Source organism: Agelaius phoeniceus, chromosome 31 (assembly GCF_051311805.1).
Source record: "Agelaius phoeniceus isolate bAgePho1 chromosome 31, bAgePho1.hap1, whole genome shotgun sequence".
In the NCBI taxonomy this organism is placed as follows: Eukaryota; Metazoa; Chordata; class Aves; order Passeriformes; family Icteridae; genus Agelaius; species Agelaius phoeniceus.
In genome coordinates this window covers 44,088-70,939 of record NC_135295.1, presented here as the reverse complement: position 1 = coordinate 70,939, position 26,852 = coordinate 44,088, and the positions used below count along the sequence as shown (strand labels likewise).

Here is a 26,852-nt window from a genome sequence, read left to right as displayed (position 1 = left end):
ACAAACCTTCCCAAATAACTCAGGAGCTCCCCAGTCACATTCCTACTCTCCAAATTACCCCAAATCCCAGAAATTCCCATTCCGGGCACAGACGGACCATTCCAAGGCAGCTCTCCAGGGTTGGAAAATCCTTTCCGGATCCCAATTTTTTTCTTTTTTTTTTTTCCCAGAATCTGGAGATGCATGACCGGATTGAGCACCTGATTGAGAAACAAGTGAGCCGGGGCGGGAGCAGTGCCCGCGCGCGCTCCAAGTCGGAATACGTCAGCAGGTGCAGCGGGAATTCAGGGATCAGGGTCAGGAATTCTGGGATCTGGGTTGGGAATGGTGGGATTCAGGTTGGGAACTCCAGGATCTCTTCTGGATTTGGGGATTCTCCTTGCATTAGGCAATGAACTTTTGGATTTGGGGCTGCAGTTTTGGAAGTGCTGTCTGGATTTTGGGGATTTTCTTCTGGATTTGGGGATTTTCTTCTGGATTTTGGGGATTCTCTTTGGGATTTAGGGACCAACTTTTGGAATTTTGTGATGCTCTTCCAGATTTGGGTATAATTGAAATCTCCCATAATTTTTTCCATGTCTGCAGCAGATCCCAAATGCCTCCCACAGGAATTTTTAGGAATCCCAATCTCCCCAAAACCCTTTTCCCTGTTTTTTCCTACTGAAAATTCCTTTATTTTTTTTCCCCTTTTCCCAGCAAACGCCTCCCAGGCCCGAAGCCACTGCCCCTGATCCGAGTGGTGGAAACCTGAATTTTGGGGTCTGGGCCCAGCCGGATCCTTCCCCTTCGGAATGACCGGAATTTCCAGCTGGACTCAGAGCCCTTCCCGAGGGAAGAGGTTTGGGATCGCGCCACGCACGATTCCAGGTTGGAATCGGGAATTTTCCCCCTTTTCCCAGCGATTTTCCGGCTCTTGCCATTCCCGTGTGGATTCCAGAGGTTTTTCCCAACCGGATTCCGGATTTCACCTTTTTTTGGGGAATTTCCAAATCAAAATCTTGGATTCTGCTTTTTTCCTGAAGGAAGATTCCAAAAAGCTTGGAGCCACCACATTGTCAACCTCCAACACCACCCTTGGACTTGGAAAATGCTCTCCCAACCCTAAAAATTCCATGTCTTTCCTGCTGAATCCTGTGTTTTTCCCACGTAATTCCCTGCTTTTCCCGCAAAATTCCATGCTTTCCCCCCAAATGATTATTGTTGAAATTCCCGCAATTTTGGGATTTTATTCCCTGTATTTATTTCTGTAAATTATCGGAGTCTCCGGGTGAGGTGGGGGATGGGCACAGGCCGGAATTCTTGAGAATTTTGGCCCAGGACTGCCCCAATCCCATGTTTGACCCCAGAGGCTCTAACCAGGATCCCTCAGGATTCCCTTGGAATTTTTAAATTCCTGGTTTTCGTATTAAAGATAAAAAATTCTGTCTGCTTTAAATCCCAGAAGTTGTGGTTGCTTGGAAAAGACTGGGCACTTTGGGGGGAAGGTGGGGGCTTTTTTCTGGGTTTTTTGGCTTTTTTGGTTTTCCCGGGTCCTGATTCCATGGGAATGGTGAAACTTTGGGATTGGGATTTTCCCAGTTTTCACCCAGTTTTCAAAACCAGGGTGGGGCTCAGGTAGGGAATTTGGGGATTTTTCCAGGGTTTTTCTTTTTGGTTTTTGGGGTTTTTGCGGGTCCTGATTCCATAGGAATGGGGTAACTTTGGGATTGGGATTAGGGTTTTCTGGGTTCCCAAAACCTGGGGCACTCAGGGTGGGATTTGAGGGGTCTCGGATTCACCTCCAGATCCCAAGAATTCCTCTTCAAAAGGTCTGGAGCCCCAGGATCCATGGGTTTACGGGGAGTGGGGCCTGGGGACACACAAGACCCTCAGGAATGACCAAGAGGGGACCCCCAGGACAACTGGGAATGGTCAAAGGATTACTGGAAATGACCAAGAGAGGAAAAGATGAAAAAAGGAGAGAGAAATGAAAATAAAAAGAAAAATACAGAAGAAAAAAAAAGAGAGGGGAAAAATGAAAGAGAGAGAGAAAGAGAAAAAGAGAAAAATAAAGGGAAAAAGACAGGAAAAATGAGAGAGATGAAAAATGAGGAAGTTACAGAAAAGAAAAAAAAAAGGAAAAAGAGGGAATTTTGGGGGTGATTTTAGGGAGGAATTGGGTGATTTTGGGAATTTCTTTGGGGATTTTTGGGTCCCCCTGGGCCCCCCAGGGATTCCAGGACCTTTAAGGGGATTTAGGGTGATTTTAGGGGTGATCTGGGATGATTTTGGGCAGATTTTCAGGTGATTTTTGGGTCATTTTTTAAACCACTTTTAACCCATTTTTATCCCTATTTTAACTCCTTTTACTCCCTATTTTTATCCCTACATATTTCCCCAATTTCCCCTTTTAATCCCTATTTTTACTCTTTTGAAACCATATTTTAACCCATTTCATCCCAAATTTTAACCCTTTAACCCCATTTTTATCCAAATCCCCAGCCGGGGTTTTTTCCCCCCCCCGACTGTTTTTTTTTCTCCTCGGACCTGGTTGGTCTGCGAGGCGATGTTCATCACCAAAGTTTGGGCGCGGACCGGCCAGGGACCGGGGTTTTCGTCAGGCAGGAGGATTTTTTGGAGGCTCCCGGGAACCACGTTCCCGAGGAGCAATGATTGCTGGGATGTAATTTAGCATTGTGATGAGAGTGATGGTGAGTTTGTGTCTAATGTGAAGGGGTTGTTAATGGTAGATGAGTGTTATTTTCTGTGTGCTTTTGTTGTTTTGGGTTTCCTGTAACAATAAACCAACACGTAATGAAAATAGAAAAAGGTTATCATCTTGTGTTAATATGTGTGTTGTGTTGTATTGCTCTGTATTGCAGGCTGAGCACAGGGTGAGCAATCCAGAGCAATACAGAGCAATCCAACACCACACACACATTAAAGGTGAACTCTCTCCTCCTTGCTGTGACACCTGGGCTGGCAGGGATGACACAGTGACCTCGGCCGGCCAATGCTGCCTGTGCCATCACCTGGCACTGACGTGTTTGATGAAAATCCTTTTGCTGGGATTTTTCTCCTGAGAAGCCTCAGAACAGAAATGGAACCAATAACGATCTGCTGTCTGTGGAGTGTGGGCTGGAGATGGTTTAGCAACAGGGGCATCTTGGGTTGGTCTCCTGTGCATTGTTTCTACCTGATGACCAATCATGGTCCAGCAGTGTCGGGGCTGTGAGCAGTCCCAGGTTTTTATTATTAATTCCTTTCCAGCTTTCTGATGTCTCCTTGCTGTTTTAGTGTAGTTCTAATTTCTCATTTTCTTTTAATATAATAGAGATAATAAAATAATATTTCAGCCTTCTGAAAGGTGGAGTCAAGATTCTCGTCTCCTCCCTCGTCCTGGGGACCCTCAAACACCACCACAATCAGCGGCCGAGCGGGTTTGTGCGAGCCTCTCAGTAACCCTCGGCCGGTCCCGAGTCGGCAGCCCTGACACGGCCGAGAGCGGGGAGACACCCGAGGGTACTGAGGGCACCTGGGCTGGGGGGAGACACTCTCTGTGCCCCGAGGGTACTGAGGGCACCTGGGCTGGGGGCAGACACTCTCTGTGTGTGCCCCGAGGGTACTGAGGGCACCTGGGCTGGCAGGGAGACACTCTCTGTGCCCTGAGGGTGCTGAGGGCACCTGGGCTGGGGGGAGACACTCTCTGTGCCCCGAGGGTGCTGAGGGCACCTGGGCTGGGGGGAGACACCCTCTGTGCCCCGAGGATGCTGAGGGCACCTGGGCTGGGGGGAGACACTCTCTGTGCCCCGAGGGTGCTGAGGGCACCTGGGCTGGGGGCAGACACTCTCTGTGCCCTGAGGGTACTGAGGGCACCTGGGCTGGTCGCCTTTGCAGCAGAAGAGACACCAGAGACAGCGGTAGAAGATAAAGCGCTGACTCTTAGCAGGGGTTCTTCCAAGGTTTTATTAGGAGCCCCAAAGGAGCTCCTGCACCTCCGGGGCCTCCTGCCAAGAGCCCTGGGAGATGTGCCAAGGTTACATTTAAAGGGAGGTGGAAACCAAAAGCAGATAACATCCTACCAACCATTAAGTGATCCTAAGGGATGGATGCTGGGGGATAGACATACAGGACAGCGTATGGGGCAAGGCTTGGGGGGCTGACTCCCAGCCTCTGGCTGATCACTCGACACTTGGACTGAAACTTCTGGATGGAGGGGATGGGAGGCTGAGTGATTGACAGAGAGCCAGGGTGGGGGTTTGGGGATGATCTCATCCCGGGAGAGGGATAACACAGGTAAAGGGAGGGGGGTACAGTTTGGGATAAACCATTTGGGAAAAATATGGGGATACAAAACAAAATTACTTCAAAGTATTACAAAGTATAAAAATGCACTACAGCAGGTTTGGGCAGCACCAAATAAAATAAAATAAAATGCTTTAAAAAGAGAAAAATTAAAAATAAAAATTAAATAAAATTAAAATAACAAAATTAATTCAAAATAAATCAAAAACAAAACAAAACCTGTAAAGTGCCGTAAAAGTTCCATAAAAGGTAGTGCCGTAATGCAAGACCCTGAAACACCACCACAATCACCAGCCTGAGTTGGTCTGGTCAGCACCAAAAAAAAAAAAAAAAAAAGCTTTAAAAATAGGAAAATGAAAAAAAAAATTAAATAAAAAAGAAAATTAAAAAAATAAAATAAAAAGCTTTAAAAATAGAAAAAAGGAAAAAAAAATTTAAAAAAATTAAAAAGCTTTAAAAATAGAAAAAAGGAAAAAAAAATTAAAAAAAATAAAAAGCTTTAAAAATAGAAAAATGAAAAATAAAAATTAATTAAAAAAAAAAGTTTTAAAAATAGAAAAATGAAAAAAAAATACAGCTCTAAAAATAGAAAAATGAAAAATAAAAATTAAATAAAAACTAAAATAAAAATCCCTTTAAAAATAGAAAAAAGGAAAAAAAATTAAATAAAAATTAAAAAAAATCTTTAAAAATAGAAAAATGAAAAATAAAAATTAAATAAAAAAAATTAAAAAATAAAATAAAAAGCTTTAAAAATAGAAAAATGAAAAATATAAATTAATAACAAATTAAAAAAAATTAAAAGCTTTAAAAATTGAAAAATGAAAAATAAAAATTAAATAAAAAAAGCTTTAAAAAAAGAAAAATGAAAAATAAAAATTAAATAAAAAATAAAATAAAAAGCTTTAAAAATAGAAAAATGAAAAATATAAATTAATAACAAATAAAAAAAAACTTCAAAGCTTTAAAAATTGAAAAATGAAAAATAAAAATTAATAAACAAATTAAAAAAACCTTTAAAAATAGAAAAATGAAAAATATAAATTAAATAACAAATAAAATAAAAAAACTTAAAAGCTTTAAAAATTGAAAAATGAAAAATATAAATTAATTTAAAAAAATTGAAAAACCTTTAAAAATAGAAAAATGAAAAAAAAATTAAAAATAAAATTAAAAAAATAAAATAAAAAGCTTTAAAAAAAATGAAAAATGAAAAAAAGAAAAAAAAAAGATTTAAAAATAGAAAAATGAAAAATAAAAAATCAAATAAAAAAAAATAAAAAGTTTTAAAAATAGAAAAATGAAAAATAAAAATTAAATAAAAAATAAAAAAAAGGTTTAAAAATAGAAAAAGGAAAAAAAATTTAAATTAAAAAAAATTAAAAAATTTAAAAAGCTTTAAAAATAGAATAATGAAAATAAAAATTAAAAAAAATTTTAAAAATAAAAAGCTTTAAAAATTGAAAAATGAAAAATAAAAATTAAATAAAAAAAGCTTTAAAAATAGAAAAATGAAAAATAAAAAGAAACAAAAAAAAATAAAAGAAAAAGCTTTAAAAATAGAAAAATGAAAAATAAAAATTAAATAAAAAATAAAATAAACAGCTTTAAAAACAGAAAAATGAAAAATATAAATTAATAACAAATTTTTAAAAATTTAAAAGCTTTAAAAATAGAAAAATGAAAAATAAAAATTAAGTAAAAGTAAAATTAAAAAATAAAACATAGCTTTAAAACTAGGAAAATGAAAAATAAAAATGAAATTAAAAAGAAAATAAAAAAGCTTTAAAAATAGAAAAATGAAAAATAAAAATGAAAGAAAAAAAATTTAAAAAATTAAAAAAAAAGCTTAAAAAAAATTAAATAAAAAATAAAATTAAAAAAATAAATAAATTAAAAATAAATGCAAAGCAAAATAAAAACCATAAAGTGCTGTAAAGTACCATAAAAATTCCATGAAAGGGAGTGTCATAAGGCAGGACTGTCGCAAAAGGTGCCGTAAAGCACGACTGCCGTAAAGCGTCACTGTCGTAAAACGGCCGTAAAGCGCGACTGTCGTAAAAGGGGCCTTAAAGCGCGACTGTCGCAAAAGATGCCGTAAAGCGCGACTGTCGTAAAAGGTGCCGTAAAGCGCGACTGTCGTAAAAGATGCCGTAAAGCGCGACTGTCGTAAAAGGGACCGTAAAGCGCGACTGTCGTAAAACTGCCGTAAAGCGCGACTGTCGTAAAAGGTGCCGTAAAGCGCGACTGTCGTAAAACTGCCGTAAAGCGCGACTGTCGCAAAACTGCCGTAAAGCGCGACTGTCGTAAAAGGTGCCGTAAAGCGCGACTGTCGTAAAAGGGGCCGTAAAGCGCGACTGTCGCAAAAGGTACCGTAAAGCGCGACTGTCGTAAAAGATGCCGTAAAGCGCGACTGTCGTAAAAGGTGCCGTAAAGCGCGACTGTCGTAAAACTGCCGTAAAGCGCGACTGTCGTAAAAGGTGCCGTAAAGCGCGACTGTCGCAAAACTGCCGTAAAGCGCGACTGTCGTAAAAGGTGCCGTAAAGCGCGACTGTCGTAAAAGGTGCAGTAAAGCGCGACTGTCGCAAAACTGCCGTAAAGCGCGACTGTCGTAAAAGGTGCCGTAAAGCGCGACTGTCGTAAAAGGGGCCGTAAAGCGCGACTGTCGTAAAAGGTGCCGTAAAGCGCGACTGTCGTAAAAGGTGTCGTAAAGCGCGACTGTCGTAAAAGGTGCCGTAAAGTGCGACTGTCGCAAAACTGCCGTAAAGCGCGACATCCGCGCTTTACGGCACCTTTTACGACAGACGCACTCTACGGCACTACCTTTTATGGAACGTTAACGGTACTTTACAGCCCTTTATGGATTTTATTTTGTTTTTCATTATTTTTAAATTAATTTTATTTTAAATTTTATTTTTATTGAATTTTTTTTTAATCTTTCCATTTTTACAGCTTTTTTATTTTTTAAATTTTATTTTATCTTTAATTTTTAGTTTTAATTTTTCTATTTTTAAAGCTTTTTATTTTATTTAATTTTACTTTTATCTTTAATTTTTAGTTTTAATTTTTCTATTTCTTTTATTTTTTAATTTTATTTTTAATTTAATTTTTAATTTTGATTTTTTATTTTTAAAGCATTTATTTTATTTTTTATTTAATTTTTATTTATGATTTTTCTATTTTTGAAGCTTTTTTTGATATTTTTTAATTTTATTTTTTATTTAATTTTTTGTTTTAATTTTCTCTATTTTAAAAGCATTGATTTTATTTTTTTATTTTTATTTTTTATTTAATTTTTTAATTTTTCTATTTTTAAAGCAATTATTTTTTAATCTTATTTTTATTTAATTTTTTTTTTTAATTTTTCTATTTTTAAACCTTTTTATTTTTAAAATTTTATTTTTATCTTTAATTTTTAGTTTTAATTTTTCTATTTTTAAAGCATTTATTTTTTAAAATTTTTTTTGTTTTAGTTTTGATCTTTTTATTTTAAAGCATTTATTTTATTTTTTATTTTTTATTTAATATTTATTTTTGATTTTTTAATTTTTAAAGCTTTTTATTTTTTAATTTTATTTTTTTGTTTTAATTTTTTATTTTTAAAGCATTCATTTTTTTAAATTTTATATTTAATATTTTGTTTTATTTTTTTATTTTTAAAGCATTTCTTTTATTTTTTAATTTTATTTTTGTATTTAATTTTTAGTTTTGATTTACTTTTAAAGCATTTATTTTATTTTTAATGTTTTATTTAATTTTTATTTTTGATTTTTCTATTTTAAAGCTTTTTTTGTCATTTTTTAATTTTATTTTTTATTTAATTTTGCTTTAATTTTTCTATTTTAAAGCATTTATTTTATTTTTTAATTTTATTTTTATTTAATTTTTAGTTTTGATTTTTCTCTTTTTAAAGCATTTCTTTTATTTTTTAAATTTTATTTATTTATTTTTTAGTTTTTTCTATTTTTAAAGCATTTATTTTTTAAATTTTTTAAATTTAATTTTTAGTTTTATTTTTTCTATTTTTAAAGCTTATTATTTTTTAAATTTTAATTTTTATTTAATTTTTATTTTTGATTTTTCCATTTTTAAAGCATTTTTTAAAATTAATTTTTAATTTTTCTATTTATAAATTTTTTTATTTTATTTTATTTGGTGCTGCCCAGACCAACTCAAGCTGGTGATTGTGGTGGTGTTTGAGGGTCTTGCAGTTACCCCGATTAATAGGTAGAGATGATGTTTGGAGGCCACAGTGTTACAGGTAGGGGTTCAACAGTTTTTTAGGGTCTTTCAGGTGATTTTTCAGGGATTTTTAAGGATATTTTAGGGGGGTTTTTGCAGGAGTTTTTTAGGAATTCTCTGGAAATGTTTAGGATACCTTTAGGGCTTTTTCAGGGCTTTTAAAATAATTTTTAGGGTGTTTTAATGACTGTCTTACCGGGGCGCCCCAGCCACCCAAGGCACCCCGTGCCGGCGCCGCGGCGCTCCAGCCCAGCCTCTCGTCAGCACCGCCCGTGGTCGCTTCCCCTCTCCTGCCGCAGCCGCTGCATGGTGGGCCGAGCTGCGCCTTCCCCACCGCACCCTCCCGCTTCAGAGCTGCTGGATGGCGTGGCTCCGCCGCCTCCTGCAACCACGGATGTCCTGGCGTTTCCCTCCATGGCCGCAGCCGCGGCCCCGTTCCCGTTCCCGCAGCTCCGCCGCCTCCCGCACCCCCCGGCCCGCCCGCCGCCATGATGACTGCCCGCGCCGCGGCAGTGACGGAACCCACGCATGCACAGTTGCTACAACCCCAGCACCAGCGATATCACTCTGCGCCGACTCATCGAACCACAGCGCTGCTTCCGGGATCAGCCGCACGCATGCGCAGTTCTATCTCCACGGCCCCGCCGCCACCCCCCACTGCTTTTGCCGCAGCTTTGGCACAGCTCGGTCCCGGTTCCGAGTCGCTGCGTGCTGCTGTCCGGCCACAGCCGGCATCCCTGTGTCCTGTCACGCCACTTCTGCCGCCACTGCGTCTATACACGGCACCACAGCAGGGGAAAACTGCAGCGCCTTGCATGTATCCTTCTGCGTCTCTCCTTCTGCCGGGCACCGAGAGATCCCTCTGCAGCGTGTAACTGTGCACAACTGATACCTGGTGTGCCTCCGCATTTTCGCCTTCCACACTCCTAGCACCCAGTGGGACTACTTTGTGTCACGATTCGTCTGCACAGCCACATCCATGCACACAAACCGTGCGACGAGGAGGAGGAGGAGGAGGAGGTTGGAATATGACAGCTGGTTTAATAAATATACGACAGACAGAGAATTATTTTGCCCCTGCAAATGCCAGCCCTTTGATCCCAACACAAAAGAATTTCGAAAAAGAACTGTTCCCAAATAGCCCCAGAGTCCCCTCAGTGTTTGGGACAGATTTCTCGACCCAAAATTAGACAGTAAACCCTGAAAATTCGCCAGCATTAATGCCAAAATTAGAAAACTCACAAAAATCTTTTGATAATTTTCAACTAACAGACTGGTGTGAAAAACGCCAATCACTTGCTTTTAAAATTTTTGAAAGTTTAATAGTAATAAAATGGTTGTAAAAATAGTAATACAATTAGAGTAATAATAATTTGGACAATTTGAATTAGGACAATGTGAGACAACAAAAACAAAGAGTTGCGGACGTCCGGGTACCTTTTTCTGGGCAGCACGGGCCCGAAAAAGGACCCCCGTTAACAAAGGATTAACCCTTAAAAGCAATAGCCTGTTGCATAGTCATACACTTCATACATGGTGCATAAATTCCATTCAAACACAGGATTCTGTCTGGTCATCATCCACTTCTTCCTTCTAATCCTAACAGCGCCTTGGAGGCAGGAAGAAGTTTGTTACTTCTGATAAGAGGGCAATAAATTCTTTTTCTCTGAAAGATTCAGGTGTCCTGTGGCCGCTATCTCACTGCAAGTCCTTTCTTCAAAAAAAGTATCTTGCATAGCATCATTTCTATATTAACAGTTTTTGTAACCTAAAACTATATTTAACACACTACTTAAGAGAATTAATACAGCATTACTTTCTAACACAACACATATAATATTATTTTTATATTTCCAAAAAGCCAATCCTAAAATACACGCATTTTTCACAATCCCCACTCTTATTCTTTGTAAATCATTTGGCTTGAGCAATATTTCTTATCTACTTGCATCTTCTGGACTATGCGGGCAAAATAAAACAGGGGATTACACAAGGAAGAAATATAAAAATAGTTGCAACACATAAAATGAAAGACCTTAATTTCTTCTAATACATTACCCTACCAGCTAGGTTTTAACATTGTTTTCTAATTTTTGGACCGGTACCTGGGTTATTATATGCATATATATTTTTTTCTTCTTTGATTTCTTTTGCTTTTTCTAGAATGACTTTTCTGTGCTCATCAATTTTCAACAATTTGATATATTAAACTTTCTACAAACACCCCCTTCTTTGGCCAATAAATAGTGTAAAGCCAACCTATTCTGATACCCTACAGTTTTTGTTTGGCTTAGCTGACTTGATAATAACTCTAAGCCTGGGCGGCTCCATTTGCTATCATTTCCATAACTGCTTGGAGTCTTGTAATACGACTCAATAGATAATTTGGGGTCAATACAGAGTTCAATTGCTGTGCTGGTTTTACCTTTTTGTTTATTATTTGTTTTTTTTACCAAATCTTCTTGAACCATATCTTCAAGATTAATTGTAAAACAAATCCATCTCTCTCCTTTTGGACATTCAATTCCAAATCTATTACCACTTTTTCCTAAGTTTCTTGTAATCCAATAATTTACTCCATTTTGCCTACAGGTTCTTAATTTGTATGGGTTATAACAGTGGCTGTTGACATAGGTGTGTGTAATTAAAGAGGAACTTTGGTTTCTTTCCACGTGATGCTTTCTGCAGCATTTGTGACACAATCTTGCTGGTATCCCAAAAGGGAAAAGAGAACAAATGAGTGCCAGAAACAGGAATAACAGAGGTCCAGTATGGCTTATGCTCCCACCTCCCAGGCCTGTGAGGTTGCAACCCACAGCAGGTGTATTTGATCTTCTCGGTGGCAAAATACAGAGGCCAATCTGGTCGTGCCCTCTATTTCCTTGTCACTTTCTCTTAAATAATTCCCAGGCAAATTGGTTTGGACACCCTTTAACTGTGGTCTCTTACCGTTCTTCAGGTATCTCTCATTCACCAGGCACTAATAATTCCCATCCACAAAGCTAAGTTATTACTTTAACACTTTTTGCAATAAGAGCATAAATGTTGTGAACTACAATACTAATTATTCTCACAATTCAAGCATTTACTTATAACCCAGCTAGCATGTCCAGTATTGGAATGAATCAAATAAAGTTTACTGATGGAAATGGTAATTCCCCTTCTCCCCTGTACAATTCTCAGGCTAAGGTCAGAACACAAAAACAGGCTTGATCCTTCTATCTGGAGTATTCCTCCCCTAAGGAGATGTTTTATTCAGGCCGTGCTTGAAACCAGTGGTATAAGCATTGTCTTACTTCTGAATTCAGTGTTATTCTTTGTACATTTCTTGGATCATTTGGCTTTTTCCAAACTATTACCGCTCAGTCCCCATTGGAAAGTCAGTTTGGTATCACCTGGTTTAAATGTGATAGTCCTTAGATTCTGCTGGCATGAATTCACCCTTTTTCCATGGTTCTGATTGTTGCTTTGGTAGTACCTGGAAAGGGCTTCTTAATAGCATAGTAATAAAAGTAAGATAATACTGCATTAACTTTTACCATTCACTTTCCTTCCAAACTTTCTGGGTTTAGCTAAAAGCTTTTTCCACAGCAGCCTCTTCTTCTTCTATCCAGCTGTGCTAATAGCTGCAGAGGCAAATTCTTCTTTTTATGAGTTACAGTTAGTTAAATAGGAAAAGCTAGACCAATTTTAACACGAGATGTATCACATCTATTGCTTTTTACTTTTTGGGCAGCATTTTATTGTTTTAGCCTTAAAAACCCATTCTTCAGGAAAAAAAACCAAACCAAACTTCTTTTTAACAGCAAACAAAACACACAAAAGAAAAGACCAAAACCTTTCTTACTTAAGAAAAACAAACCACTTTGTGAGGTTTGGAGAGCCAGCAATCTCTGCTTTGATTTTATCTTTTAGTGCTAGCCCCCTCCCGCTCTTTTCACGGCCTTGCTGTCAATGCCGTGCTGCCACTTCGCTGCAGGGCCGGAGCAGGGGAGAGCAGCCACGGGCATGGGGACCCTGGGGGCAGCCTTGGGTCCCTTTTGCCCTCTCTCTCTCTCCTTCTCTCTCTTTCTCTTTCCTTCTCTCTCTCGGCCCACTTACCGGGGCCAACGCTGCCATCCTCGACTCGGGACCCCGGCAGTCTGGGAGCCCCCCGGCAGTTCCGCCACGGAGCCAGCCCACTCCTGCCCGGCAAACCCGTGTGTCCCCTGCTGCCAGCACCGCCACCGGGTCACCTCCATGGATCGGTGCCTGCCGCAGCCCCCGAGACCCCGCCGCTCGTAGGGAGCGGTCAGACACCTCTCAGCCTTGACAACCCCAAACCTGGCTTCCCCAGGTGCTCCTGACATTCCTTTCCTTTCTCTAGTCAACTTATCCTCTTTTCCCTTCAAGGAGGGCCTGTTCTGCTAAACCCTTTCTGGACCTCAGTTCGGCATTGAATAACCTCCTAACAACCGTGTGTTGAGACACTTCCCTGCCTTTCATGCAAAAACCCCGCATTCACACTTCTGCTCTCTTCTAGCACCAAGATGTCATCACTTCACATTCTAACATCTCAGAGTTTGCTAACCACCTCCCTACTTCAACTTCTCTCTTTCTTCTCTTCTTACCTGTTTTTTCGTTTTGGTTTTTTTTGTTGTTTGTTTTTTTTTTTTTTTTTTTTTTTTTAATTCAACAGACCTCAGATGGTACAAGGTGAACCTAACTAAATTACTTCCAAAAGTAGGCTTACAACTTTCTTTTACTAGGATTGCAGTAGCTGTTAAATACCTACTGGCTAGCTGTGGCTTACTGAGTCCAACATCTTTGATATATAAGCTACTAGATATTTTTTTACTCTTCCTTACTCTTGAATTAAAATATTATGAGCTACTCCATTTTCTGTATTTATGTATAAAGGATAAAGGATTTTTCTAACAAAGGTAAGCTTAAAGCTGGTACTTAGGCTAGTTTTAACTTAACTCTTTCAATTTAACAATATCTTCTTTGGTCTGTTTTACATCATCTCCTTCTGTCAATTTTTTTCATATGCGAATTTTTCTACTTGTGCGTACCCCTCAATCTATAATCTATAATATTTCAATAATCTAGGAAATTTTCTGATCTCTCTCTTTGAAGAGGGAGGGAGAATGAATAAAATTCTTGCAATTTTCTCATGGTTGGTTTTCTAGCTACTTTTATTTATTAAGTGCCTAAGATATTTTACCACTGGGTAGTGAGTCTGAGTTCTTTTATTAACCTCCCTTAAATCTTGTACTAGTCTATAACTCCCATCAGACTTTACTGGGGGAAAAGGGATATTATGAGGAAACATACAAGTTTCTAATGCCCCATCCTTTATTAGTCCTTCTATTACTGGCTTCAAACCTTCCCGTCCTTCTAAAGATACAGGATACTGACGTACACGTACGGGACAATCTTCTCCCTCAATTGTAACCCTTATGGGGTCGATATTTAATCCTCCCCTATTTCCTTCCCCACCTCAAACTTCTTTGTTGATTTTTTTTTCCTTCATCCTCTTGGCCCAATTTTAAAACTCTAGCTGTCATTTTCCCATTTTCTGATATTACTCCTATTCTTAATTGCACTTGTAAGACTCTTCCCAATAAATTGCTACCTGCCCCTGGGACCAATAAGACATCTCCCATCCAAATTCTAGTTTCTTCCCTCAATTACTACATCTTTAATGAGCAGCAATGTAAAACTTTCTCTTTTTGCCCCTGTTACTTTCACTATGTGTTTGCTCACACTATAACTTTTTGGAATGTTTAACAGGCAGGTTCTCTCTGCCCCTGTGTCTATTACAAATTCCAATTCTTCTTCTTGGGGACCCACTTTTAAAGTTATCACAGGCTCCAGATGGTATTTGTCCCCCCCAGAAAATTAGAGCTTATGACCTCCCTATTCCTCCTCTGTGCCCATCTCTTTAAAGATTTTCAGATCTTCCGCTTACTTAGGACCATTTTCCTATCTCTCTTAAGTTTGTTTATCTATTTAGCTGACATTTCTTCTTTCCCCTCTAAAAACTGTCCCTTAAAAACTTTTTTTCCCCTGCATTTCACCTTTGATATGCTGTCTCATTTATTCCTTTGATTATGTAATTACAATAATTATTCATGTGTTTACTCCCCTCCTCGTTATTTTTACCCCGCTCAGGAGGTACAGTTGGCATTTTGTCTTCTCTGGGGGTCCCCACAGATGATCTTTTTTCCTAAGCTTTTATTTCAGCTGCTCTGATTAATTGCCTTTCTTCCTGAGAAAAATATTATTGTCATTACAGACCTCATCTCTTCTCAAATATAAATGTTTGGACAAAAATTGGTCTAATTGTTCAGCTATGCCTATGGGATCCTCCAAATATCCCTTTTATTTATTTCTTAAAATTTCAGACCTCACACGAAGTCAAAGGAGCATTTCCAAACCCTGGTCCGCCCCCTCCTATGGGAACCTCTTTTAATGGAAATAGACCAATCCCTTTATCCCATTCTTTTTGGATTTTTATCTTCTATAGTTTTTCTCCCGTATTTTTAGGAAGAATCAGGAGACGGCTTTCTTTTGCCTGAACTTTTAGTGTTTTGATAAGGTGATTCCTTTAGATCTAGAGTTCCGCTGAGCAGCCGGAGCTGTGGTTACCAAGGGAACGGAGCTCAGGGCGGGACGTGGGAACTCGGCACAGCTCTGGGTCTGGATGCTCCAAAGGCGGGGTCTGCAGGGGGAATCGCCCGAGGGGATCGGCACAGCTCAGGGTCTCGATGCTCCAAAGGCGGGGTCTGCAGGGGGAATCGCCCGAGGGGATCGGCACAGCTCAGGGTCTGGGTCCTCCAAAGGCAGGGTCTGCAGGGGGAATCACCCGAGGGGCTCGGCACAGCTCAGGGTCTGGGTCCTCCAAAGGCAGGGTCTGCAGCCGGGATCGCCCGAGGGGCTCGGCACAGCTCAGGGTCTGGATGCTCCAAAGGCGGGGTCTGCAGCCGGGATCGCCCGAGGGGATCGGCACAGCTCAGGGTCTCGGTCCTCCAAAGGCGGGGTCTGCAGCCGGGATCGCCCGAGGGGATCGGCACAGCTCAGGGTCTGGATGCTCCAAAGGCGGGGTCTGCAGGGGAATCACCCGAGGGGATCGGCACAGCTCAGGGTCTGGATGCTCCAAAGGCGGGGTCTGCAGGGGGAATCACCCGAGGGGCTCGGCACAGCTCAGGGTCTCGGTCCTCCAAAGGCGGGGTCTGCAGCCGGGATCGTCCCAGGGGCTGTTCCGGTGCAGACCGAGCTGGAGCGTGGATCGGCCCCACATGGCTCACGGCGGCTGATCCGGCAGAGACAAAGCCGGCGACGGACCCCGGCTGCAGCGGCGGGAGCCGAGCAGAGCCAGGGCAGCCGGGGATGAGACAGACGGGACCCCCCCTCGGTGCGGTCAGCGCGGTACCCACGGTGCACACGGCAGGACGGACCCCCCGCCCCTTCCGCCCGGCACGGCCAGCGGAGCGGCCGCGGGCCGGGACAGACGGACCGGAACAGACGGACCGGGACAGACGGACTGTGCCGGAGCCGGCACAGGGGCTGGGGCAGCCGCGAACGAGTGGGGAAACAAACGGGAATGGATGAGGTAATATTTCTATAAGCAAGATTGAAATGAAAGCGAGCTTTGAGATCCCTCAGTTACTGAACAACAGGAAAACAATGGTGTGGCCAGCTGAAGGTAATCCCCTGTGATGAAACAACACCCTCCGCCTGCAGACAGCTCCAAGGGGCTGAGCAGACCCTACCAGCTTGGCAGAAGGGGTCCAAAGAGGAGCTTTTAGGGTTTAAAATGTAACACAGTATGGTAACGTAGTGATTCTTATAGGCCATATGGAAATGCTATAGGATTTGTGTATTGTACTAGATTGGTTAGTGAGAAGTAGAATATTCAACACAGAAGATGATTTATTGTATTGTAATGGGAACTTCACTCTCTTGACCATTTACTTGCTTACCCCTATTTACTCTCTTATGCTTTTGCTCTCTTACCTTTTTATGCTCTTCCCCTCTCATCCTCTCAACCCCTCTCTTCTCTCAGGCATGCTCTGAGCTGTGGCTGGCAATAAACCTTTGCAATAAACCCCAAGTTTCAAAAGGCCCCTGCCCCCAGGCCCTTTGCAATAAACCCCAAGTTCCAAAAGGCCCCTGCCCCGGGCCCTTTGCAATAAACCCCAAGTTCCACGACCTGGCTTCAGAGATCTCTTGTCCCGACCGTGCTACCCCCCTGATGCTCCTACAGGTAGAAACTCACTCACTAGCAAGGAAAAATCCTTCCAAAGCATTTTTTTCTATTTTTATCCTCTGAGTGTCCAACTTATTTTGCAAAATTTCTACAGATTGGAGTTCAAATTACCATTTCTGACCAGTGCAGAGACAAATGATGAAACATTCCTGAGTTATTCTTACTCTTCAACTAATGGAAGTAGCCAGCACTCAATTTGCATGATCTAACCAAAGTAGACATTTCACAGAAAAGTACTTTCTATAGCAATATTGAAAAGCTATAGATTGAGGTAAAACCATCAAGTTTCTGCCCTCACTGCTGCAAAGTCACATGTTTGAAGACCATCCCACTGAATTTTCTAAAGATGTGTGAATGTGTCATCTGGACCACAGGAGATAAAGCAGGGTTAAAACACTGAGCAAAACTCAAGTTAACAAACACAAGGTTCATCAACCTTGCAATAGAAGCTTGCAGAAACCTTTCAAGGCTCATCCAATAAAGCCCCGTGGCACTTTGTTCTTCCCACTCCTCCCAAATCTCCATCCGTGTGAGCCAGCATCAGCAGGAAACTTTGCACGGAAGCTTGCCAGATAAAATAGCTCTATCATCTGCCATTAGTTTTAGAGAGTTCTTCACAAATAGATTAAAAATTACTTATTATTTTTCAGCTGTGTCCTAAGTTAGGGATGGGCCAAGTCCTATGTCTTTGTCTCACAGAAAGGTGGTTCACATGTCCTTTAATATCATATGTGCAAATATTTCCAATCTGCATTCTGCCTTATCAGAAGGCTAATTAATTACTTTATTATAGTATATTACATTACATCTAAACCGATTCTGCCAAGTACTCAACCCTGCACACACCACACACTACTCGTTACTGTCACCCAACAGTCCCGACACACACACACACACTTGGCCCTGACAGGCCAAGGAAACAAAACACCATCACTTTGGGTAAACAATCTCCACGTTGCATTCTACTTTGGCACAAACACAGGCACAGTAAATGAGATAAGAATTGCTTTTCCTTCCTCTGAGGTTCAGAGAATGTGAATCCCAGAAATATTCTTGGGAAGAATTGTGCCTTGCTTTTCTCTGTGAAATGCGGTGACAGGTGCACCCTGGCCTCCAGGGCAAAGAATCACGGAATGGTTTGGGTGGGAAGGGACCTTGAGGTTTATCTTTGATTTATGCAACACTTCAACAGGCAAGAGGGGGCTCATCTGCTTCAGAGCTGCTTGCTTTTCTCACACCTTTCACAAGCAAAGCCTGAAGCAAACCCTCCTGAGTTGCCCTATCGACCAGGGGACCCCTCAGCACTCGGTGACGCTGCCAGCAAAACCTCAAACTTTTACTCACACAGGGACGAGGCCGTGCACTTGGTCGTAACACAGATTCACTTTTTCCAACAGTAGCCTCGAACTTTCTTTGTTCTCTCTGCAGGCCTTTTTGCAAGCACACTGATTAACAGACTACACAAGTTTCACCAGCAGACTTCAGCTAAATCCAAAATTGGTTTCTACCCCGAGTAAAATTTCCAACCCCCTGTTCCAACCTGCGATGTTTGGAATTTTAGGAGGTGGCAGCCCACTCGAGATCAAAGGTCCCAGGCAGGGTGCAGGCCCACGGACACAAATGCCATCCCTTTTCCAAGGGAAACAAAACTCATCACCCCAGTTTCCTTACATCAGTTTGCCGAAGATGTTCACCGCTCCCAAGTCACTCAGAGTTCTCGTTGGCTGCAGACTCGGTCTTGGAGTTACGGAGTTACGCTTCCTCCTAACACTCACCTCCCCACCTCAGCCCCCTGCTGCTGCGTCCCCTTCTCCGCCCCTAACCCTACTCCATTTTCCAGCCTGCCCTTGCTCCATCCCTCACTCCGCTCTTAACCCGTCCCACCACACTTCCCGCTCCATCCGTTACTTCACCCACCGCCCACCCGTGAGTCCCCTGCAGCAGCACCCAGGAGCCCGAACCCTCGGAGGACGGCGCAGCTCTCGCAGCAGGACAACACCCAAGCGAGACAGGCAGGGACAACGTCTGTGGGCTGCAGGGTGTCACAAGGGGCTGTGGGCTGAGGGGAGGGGGTTGGAGGGCGACACAGAGGATGGGGGGAGCTGAGAGGCAGAAGGGGGTGTTAGGAGCAACTGGGGGGCTCCAGGGTGGCACAGAGATGCTGAGAGGCTGGGAGCGGGGAGCTTGAGGGTGACAAGAAAAGGGTGAGGGGGAGCAGATGCCTTGAGGGGCAAAGTGGGGGCTGCTTGAGGGTGACAGGTGAACCAGCGCTCACACCACCCCTAACCTTACCCTAAAAACCACCCCTAACCAGGTGGAGAGTGCCCGGTGGAGGCCAGGGGGCCAAGGGACAATGTCAGAGGTCTCGGGGTGGCACACAGACATTGCGGGCTGAGGGGCAAGGAGGGGGAGGCTTGACAGATGGAGAGCTCACACCGAGGGTTAGGGGTACAAAGGACACAGGGTACCAGGTAGGGTTAGGGTACAGGTGCAGCAGCCCTCAACCCAACCCCAAGGTCACCCTAAAGAGCACCCCTAGGACCCCAGTTTTCCCCAACAGCAGCACAAGGCAATAACCCCAATGCTGGGACAGCCCCAGAAGTCTCCCAGCAGCTGCAGGCAGCAACCCTAATAAAAAGGTAGCAATGATGTTTGTGGTCTAGAGAGTGACAGGTAGGAGTTGGGGGCTGGGCAGTTTTTTAGGGTTTTTTTAAGGGTTTTTCTCATGGCTTTAAAAGGATATTTTAGGGCTTTTTTGGAGGAGTTTTCCAGGAATTTTCCGGAAACGTTTAGGATACTTTTAGGGCTTTTTCAGGGCTTTTAAAAGATTTTGTTAGGGTATTTTAAGGGCTTTCTTAGTACTTTTAAGAATTGTTTGGGGGGGGGATTTGGGTGTTCTTGGGGGTTTTTTTAGGACTATTGAGGGTATGTGTAGGACTTTTTAGGGCTAGGGTATTTTTAGGGTTTTTGAGGAAATTTTTAGGTTTTTTAGGGTCTTATCAGGGCATTTTAAGGATTTTTGGGGTATTTTTAGAGCTCTTTTTGGACTATTTAGGGTATATTTAGGAATTTCTAAAGGTTCTTTGGGGATTTCTAGGGGTTTTTTAAAAGTAGGATATTTCCAGTGTATTCTAACAGCATTCTGAGGCTGTTTTTAGGTTTTCATGGAGTTTTTAGGACATTTTGAAGATCAGGAGGTTTTCAGGGAATTTTTAGGTTTTTTTAGGGTCTTTTCATGGCACAACACATGGAAGCTGAGGGGCAGCTTGAGAGGCACTGTGGGGGCTTGAGGGTGACAGAGGCTGGGAGCTGAGGGAGGAACAGGGAGAGGAGACAGCGGGTGACACACAGAGATGCTGAGGGTGGCAGGGGCAGCTGTAGGGTGACACAGAGAAGCTGGGGGCTGCGGGGCAAAGGAGAGGGGTCAAGGGTGACACACAGGAGGTGAGGGCTGGGGGGCAGAGGGACCGGTTGAGAGGTAAAGGGAGAGGGCTTGAGGGCTGGACAGTCCAGTGGAGATCAGGGGTGCACGGTACAGCTGTACCACCCCTCACCCCAGCCCTAACCTCAGCCTAAGCAGCCCCCCTAAAAACAGCCTTTTCCCCCAACAGCAGCACAACACAGCAACCCTAACAGCGAGACCAGACAGCAACCCTCACACAGCAGCACAATGACAGAACCCTCAGAGGACAACAGACCCACTGCAAAAAGGTAGGGACGACATCTGTGGGCTAGACAGCAAGAGGTAGAGTTCGGAGACTGAGCACGTCTTTGTGAGGTTTCTTTCCAGGACTTTTAAAGGTATTTAGGAGATTTTGGAAGGGACTTTTCTGGGACTACTTAGGGTATTGTTGGGGCTTTTTCAAAGCCATTTTATGAGTCTTTAGCATATTTGGAAGATTATGGTCAGGGTCAGAGAAAACACCCTCCGAAAAGGCAGAGTTTTAGGGCTGCAGTGGAATGCTTTAGAAAGGGGCCAGCAGTGGCACAGCGGGTTGGGTCCCACGCTGCCAGTCCGAAGGTTGTAAGTTTTAGACCCAGCTAAGTTGTTGTGGTTAGGGTTAGATGCTCTCAGCTTTGGTCTGGGAGAACTTCTGCACAGAAAAACTCACCCCCCGCGTTTCCCGACGCCAGTTTGCAGGAGGTGCTCGGCACTGCCAGGGCAGCCCAAGTTCTCGGCAGGGGCAGCTTCGCTCCCGGAGAAATCCTGCACTGTCCCTCTTCCCCATAAAGCCAAACTCACCCCCGCTGCGCGTCGACATCGGTTCGCAGGAGGCACGTGGCACTCCAAGGGCGGCGAGAGTTCTCGGTGTCAGCAGCCGCGGTCCGTGAGAAATCGTTCTCTGCGGTTTTGGAGGCCGAATCGCAGTTTCGGCCACGGGCACACAGAGAGGAAAGACGGTTAATTTCCTTAGAAAGGGAAGTCTGGCAGCCCATGGTTTAAGGGGCAGACGAAGGGCTGTGCAGGGGAAGGAACTCCTCACAGGACCTTTCTTCACCTCAAGCCCACTCCAAGGTCTAGCAGCCCCCCGTGTGCCCAGCTGCTTTCAGAGGGTTACCCAGGCACACCCGCACAGGGAGCCGCTAGTCCAGAGGGGCTAACGGGGGCATCCCAAGGGTCCCTCCAGGAACTACGGTCGGAGCATCCAGCACGGACTAGGGAGCAGCCGGACCCACCCGGGCACAGAGCAACACTTTGAGAAAATGCCAAGGGAAGAGCCCTTTTGCCAAGGGGCAGCATCTGAGCAGGCCAGGCAGCATGTGGGGTTCCAGGAGAGGGCTTTCAACTTTCCCCTTTTACTGTGCCAGTCCCTCCCCAAGGACCCCAGACCCTCACAGCACTCCCAGAAAGGAGAGAGGTTATTAGGAGAAAAAGGGTTTAGAAAAAAGGGAAAAAGTTTCCTTGTCCTTTATTTTTTGTGTTCAAACTGGGAGGAAGTCTGCTTCCCCTGCAATTTTAATGGTCTCAGTTGAAAGAACCCCTGCCTTTTTTATGCTGTTAGGGGTGTTAATTGACAGGGAGTCCTCATTTTCTATTATTTTCCAGTTTAAGTAGAAGGGGAAAATCTTGACAATGTTTCTTATGGGTTTGAATTAAGGGTAGCCATCCCCTTTTTGTTGTCCTGAGGCCTAAATTGAGGGAGAAGCCCAGCTATCCCTCCATAAGAGTTTGAACTGAGGGAAAAATCCCTCTTTTTTCATCACTGGAGAGATTTAAAGTGATGAAACCCCCTCTTTTCCCAGTATTAAGGAGAATAAATTAAAGGGCAGAAGCTATTTATTTGCTATTGTATTAGTTTCAGTAGAGGTAACTGCCCCATTTCCTCTGTTTGAGGGGTGCACTGGAAGGAAGCTCTGCCTTTTTCAGCATTTTAAGGGTTTAAAACTACATTTCACAGCCCTTCTTTCTGTGCCATAGGACCAAGTATCTCAGAGCAGGGTGAGCCTGGCATGCACTTAACCCTTACACTGCCTGGGAAGCTTTTATTTTTCTTATTTTTACTTACAATGTAGTTAGGCCTAATTAGAGGTCCCAAGGAGACTTAGACAATTTTCTCCACCCAGCTTAGTCACACGTGAAATACTACTTAATAGCCACTAAGGAATAATTATGAAAGTTAACAGCAAATTACCAATTTATCTAGTTATGCTGTCTAAACAGAAACTTTTATTTCTTACCAGTTTTCTGCCCTTTTGCTCCGAATAGCTGCTATTTTTATGAAGAGTTTTATGAATTGCTGTTATTTTTATGAAGAGTTTTCTTCTATAACAAGCCCTTTGCTCCCCTTGAAATCAAATCAGAGAAGCCAAACACCTGCAGGCACTCTGAGGGTTTTTATACCCGGTGGGATTCGCCCCCTCCCTTTTCCTGGGTGCCATGGGAACGAGAGGCGGGCACCATCAGGGGTATATTAACCCCAGCCTTTGCCCAGGGCCTTCATTCCCCCTCTGGGAGGTGCTGGGATAAGAGCTCTCCTCTCATTTCAGGTAAGAGGCTCTTTCAGCTTATTTCAGCTTATTTCTAGCAGGTGTTTCTGGGCATCTAAAGCAACAGAGGCTTTGAAGATAGTGTGAAGAAAACAGCATAGAATACAGGGAGTATTTACATTCACAATTTTGGGTTTTGTGTTTAGGGGTGGTAAAGTGCATTTGTAATTTCTGGTTTTGTTCTTATATTGTTTTGTATTTTTTTTAGGAGGAGCGCAGCTTCCAGAGGCTCCAGGTTGTGTCAATTACAACACTTTTTTCAGCAGATTCATCGTGTCACAAGAGGGATCTGCCCAGGGTCCAAGATGATGTTTGAGATTGAGGCTTCAGGTGAGTTGAGGATTGTGACTAGGAGAGGGAGGCTGAGCAGGTATCCAGTTAGGAGTTATTGTTGGGGGGGTGGTTTTGAAGGCAGCAGGGTGAGAAAGGGGGATTATTTGAAACCCCACCTCAAGGCTTTTCAGAAGCTGAGCAGAGGCATTCATACATCTTACAGCACACAAGGTCATCCACTGCACTCACAGGAATGCCATTTCACTTTGCCTTTCTCTAACCCAGGTGGCACTCACAATAATAGGCACAGCCTTGGAATCAGGATGAAGCTGGAGCCTGAAGGAGCCAGGCACACTCAGGAGAGGGCAAGTATCTGACTCGCTGGGATTTGGCCCACATAACTCTGTACTCATACTTTGGTTTTGTTTTTCTTTATTGTAGCTGACCGAGAGGCTAACAGGCCATCACGGGGCCCTCCGAGGCAGACTCATTTCAGGTACAACGTGGACCCTCATCACCGATCATCCAAAAGATAAGTCAGGGCCACGGCCTGGAGATGGCACAATGGGAGAGCAGCGGGTCAGGAGTTCCTGGGACAGATTTAAAAATTAGCAGAGGGAAAAGCAATCTCCTCCAAGGGGCCTCTTAGGACAGCTAAAGGGAGAGGCTCTACTTGTGACGGCAGCTTTCAGGCGGGCAGCGCAGAACAGTTCCGGTCCACGTCGTGTTGTCCGGCGTACCGTGTTACCTAGTGTGTCTTTGGGGTCCCTTTTGCCTTTTCCCCTCGAGACCCTCACCACAAGCATGCTGTGTTGTGTTTGTTGTCCCCCTGTTTGTCACGTTCTGTGTCACGGGTGTCCGCACATATTCGTGCCGGAGCTGCCCTGCCCTGCCCTGCCACATAGCCCGCTGCAACAGGACAAGTCCCATGGACTTGCAGTTTGTGGGGTGTTGCCAGACTCTAGATGATATTCCTAGATAGACAGAAGATGTTTGGAGCTGTGAAGTTATCCTGCAGCCCTTTGACTTTTGTCCTCACTTTCTTTCAGACGCAGAAGGATAAAATCCAGGGCAAAATCCATCCACCCATCCCGAGTGAGGAGGTTCCCCCGAGCAGGTCAGTCACTGTTTGTCTCTGCAGGGGGAGTGTAAAGTGTGACTCTGTTACAGCACTGTTCTTTCTCTTTTTAGGAGGTAAAGCTGGATATCAGCAGTCAAGGTGAGGTGGGCAAGGTGAGCATTGAGTAGGGTACAGAAGCAGTTGTCATTGCTCCAGTCTCTCTTTCCAGTGCAACTCTAAGCATCCGTTCCTGTTTTTTCATCAGCCTTGGAGCACGGCCGAAGGGTGCGGCCCCAGGAGCCGGGCATTCTTGGGAAAACAGTGAGTGGCAGAATTGTTGGGTTTTGGCCAGTGTGCTGCAGAGATCGTGCATTAATATTTGCATTTCTTTCATGTAGCTGACTGAGAAACAACAGGAAGCTGTTGAACAACAGTGCCAGCAAGAACTTCCCAGATGTTGAGGCTGCCTTCTTTTGCACCTGACACGGACCTGCATCCCCAGATGTCTGAGAGATAAGTAGAGGGCTAGAACCCAGAGAGGGGATGAAAGCGGGGCGCAGGGTAGGGACCCACCGGGAGGGGTTTTTGAGTCCCCTTTGGAGATGGGGGTGTCCATGAAGCGGCCCCTTAGGCCCCATAAAAGCAAAGCCTGACTTTGGATCACAGTGCTGAGGTGAGCAGGGCAGAGCAGTCCCGGTGTGTATCGTGCCACTTGTCTTTTGTGTATTATGTGTGTTTGCATGTGTCATGTCCTTTGCCTTAGGCCTTGGAGGGGCCTGTGAGAAACCCTGGCATCCTTGTTAGCATCTGTGATTCCTCGGCCTGGCACCCAGGCCATAGAACTTTGGCCTCAGGAGCTCAGACAGGCATCAGACTCTCTTGTCTCTTTAGAAGCATCCGGTCAGGTGTCTTTTCAGGTCTTGTTCTGAGCTGTGTGGACAGCTCTGCCCCGCCAGGATCCATTATGGCGGAGTAGGACTTGAAAGAACGTGAGGGCAGGTAGAGGCTTCTGGCCGTAGGATTCTCAGGCATCCATCTTTGCAGTTCTTGGAATAAATCATTCGGTTAGCATCTTCTTCCTCCCGGTTTCTCTGGGCCTCATCAGCTCACCATCGGTCTCCCCTTGCTCATCTCATTTGGCATCTTCTCGGTCCTTGCAGTCATCCTGCTTGCCCAGAGATTTCTGTCCGTGTTGTGTCCCCGTTGTCTGTCACGTCCTGTCCTGTGTCACGGGTGTGTGCACACACATTTGTGCCGGAGCTGCTCTGCCCTGCCGCATAGCCTGGTGCAATAGGAGAAGTCCGGGGGAATTGAAGTTTGTAATGTGGGCTGTAGTTGGACTCTAGATGCTATTCCTATATTGATCTGAGGTGTTTGCAGCTTTTGAGATTTTCTGCAGGTGTTTGACATATGTTCTAACTCTCTTTCAGGTGCAGTTGCATTGCATCCATGGCAGAGCCCCCATCCTGGGTGTGTGGGTTCCCACAAGCAGGTCAGTCACCATTTGTCTGTGCAGGGGGAGTGTCAAGTGTGACCCTGTTACAGCGCTGTTTTTTGTCTTTATTTTTAGGAAGTAAATCTGGATCTCAGCAGTCAAGTTCAGGAGAGCAAGGTGATCAGTAGCATTTCTTGTTGCTGAGGTCTCAATTCCTGGGGCAAGTCTAAGTCTCCATTCTCGTTTTTGTGCCTTAGGCAATCCACTCGGAGCACACCAGGCTCCCATCCCCAGCGGCCGATGGACCGGGTTTGCCACTCTCGCCAGCCCTGTGTGCCAGGTCAGGAACCGCCGAGGAGCTGCGGTGAGTCGGGGAAGTAGGGAGGAGGAGCGAGGGTCCCCTCAGGTTTCAGCCATGCCAAATCACCTCATCTCCTCTTAACCCAGGCACCCCCCGGGACGCCGGCCTCGGTCTCCGAGCGTGCCCGAAGCGTGGGGCCCAAGCAGCTGAGCGTTCTTAGGAGCAGGGTGAGTAGCAGACTTGTGGGGTTTTGGCCGAGGGGCTGCCAAGATCAGGCACTGATGTTTGGTTTTCTTTAACACAGCTGTCTGAGAGACATCAGCCCGGTGCCAGCAGGACCTTCCCGGCTGACGAGGTGGCCTTTCTTCACACCCGAGACCGGCATCCCCAGCTGTGCGAGAGATAAGTAGAGGGCCACGACCCACAGAGGGGATGAAAGAAGGGTGCTGGTTTGGGAATTACTGGGAGGGGTTTTTGAGTCCCCTTTGGAGGTGGGGGCTGTCCATGAAGCAGCCCCTTAGGCCCCATAAAAGCAAAGCCTGACTTTGGATCACAGTGCTGAGGTGCGCAGGGCAGAGCAGTCACGGTGTGTATCGTGTCACTTGTCTTTTGTGTGTTATGTGTTGTTTGGATATGTCATGTCCTTTACCTTAGGCCTTGGAGGGGCCTGTCAGAAACCCTGGCATCATTGTTAGCATCTGTGATCTCTGCATTCCTTGGCCTGGCAGCCAGGCCATAGAACTTTGAGCTCAGGAGCTCAGGCATCAGACTCTCTTGTCTCTTTAGCAGCATCCGGTCAGGTGTCTTTTCAGGTCTTGTTCTGAGCTGTGTGGACAGCTCTGCCCCGCCAGGATCCATTATGGCGGAGTAGGACTTGAAAGAACGTGAGGGCAGGCAGAGGCTTCTGGCTGTAGGATTCTTGGGCATCCATCTTTGCAGTTCTTGGAATAAATCATTCAGTTTAGCATCTTGTTCCTCCAGGTTTCTCTGAGCCTCATCAGCTCACCATTGTCTC

The 26,852-nt window shown here is 44.0% G+C and overlaps 1 protein-coding gene and 1 long non-coding RNA gene across 4 annotated transcripts in view; both read left to right on the top strand.

Moving 5' to 3' along the window:
- Positions 1-26,852, top strand: part of TUFT1 (tuftelin 1) — a 48,296-nt gene that overhangs the window by 7,645 nt on the left and 13,799 nt on the right. For all 3 annotated transcript variants that reach the window (XM_077192052.1, XM_077192050.1, XM_077192051.1), the window contains 2 exons: positions 171-271; positions 697-3,419. In XM_077192052.1, the coding sequence (XP_077048167.1) occupies positions 171-271; positions 697-751 (156 nt within the window). In that variant the 3' untranslated portion in view covers positions 752-3,419. The remainder of the gene's footprint in view (positions 1-170; positions 272-696; positions 3,420-26,852) is intronic.
- On the top strand, positions 23,996-25,901 carry LOC143696243 (uncharacterized). Its single transcript, XR_013185669.1, has 6 exons — positions 23,996-24,158; positions 24,233-24,274; positions 24,367-24,422; positions 24,500-25,593; positions 25,672-25,713; positions 25,794-25,901. It is a non-coding gene; the product is annotated as an uncharacterized LOC143696243 (long non-coding RNA).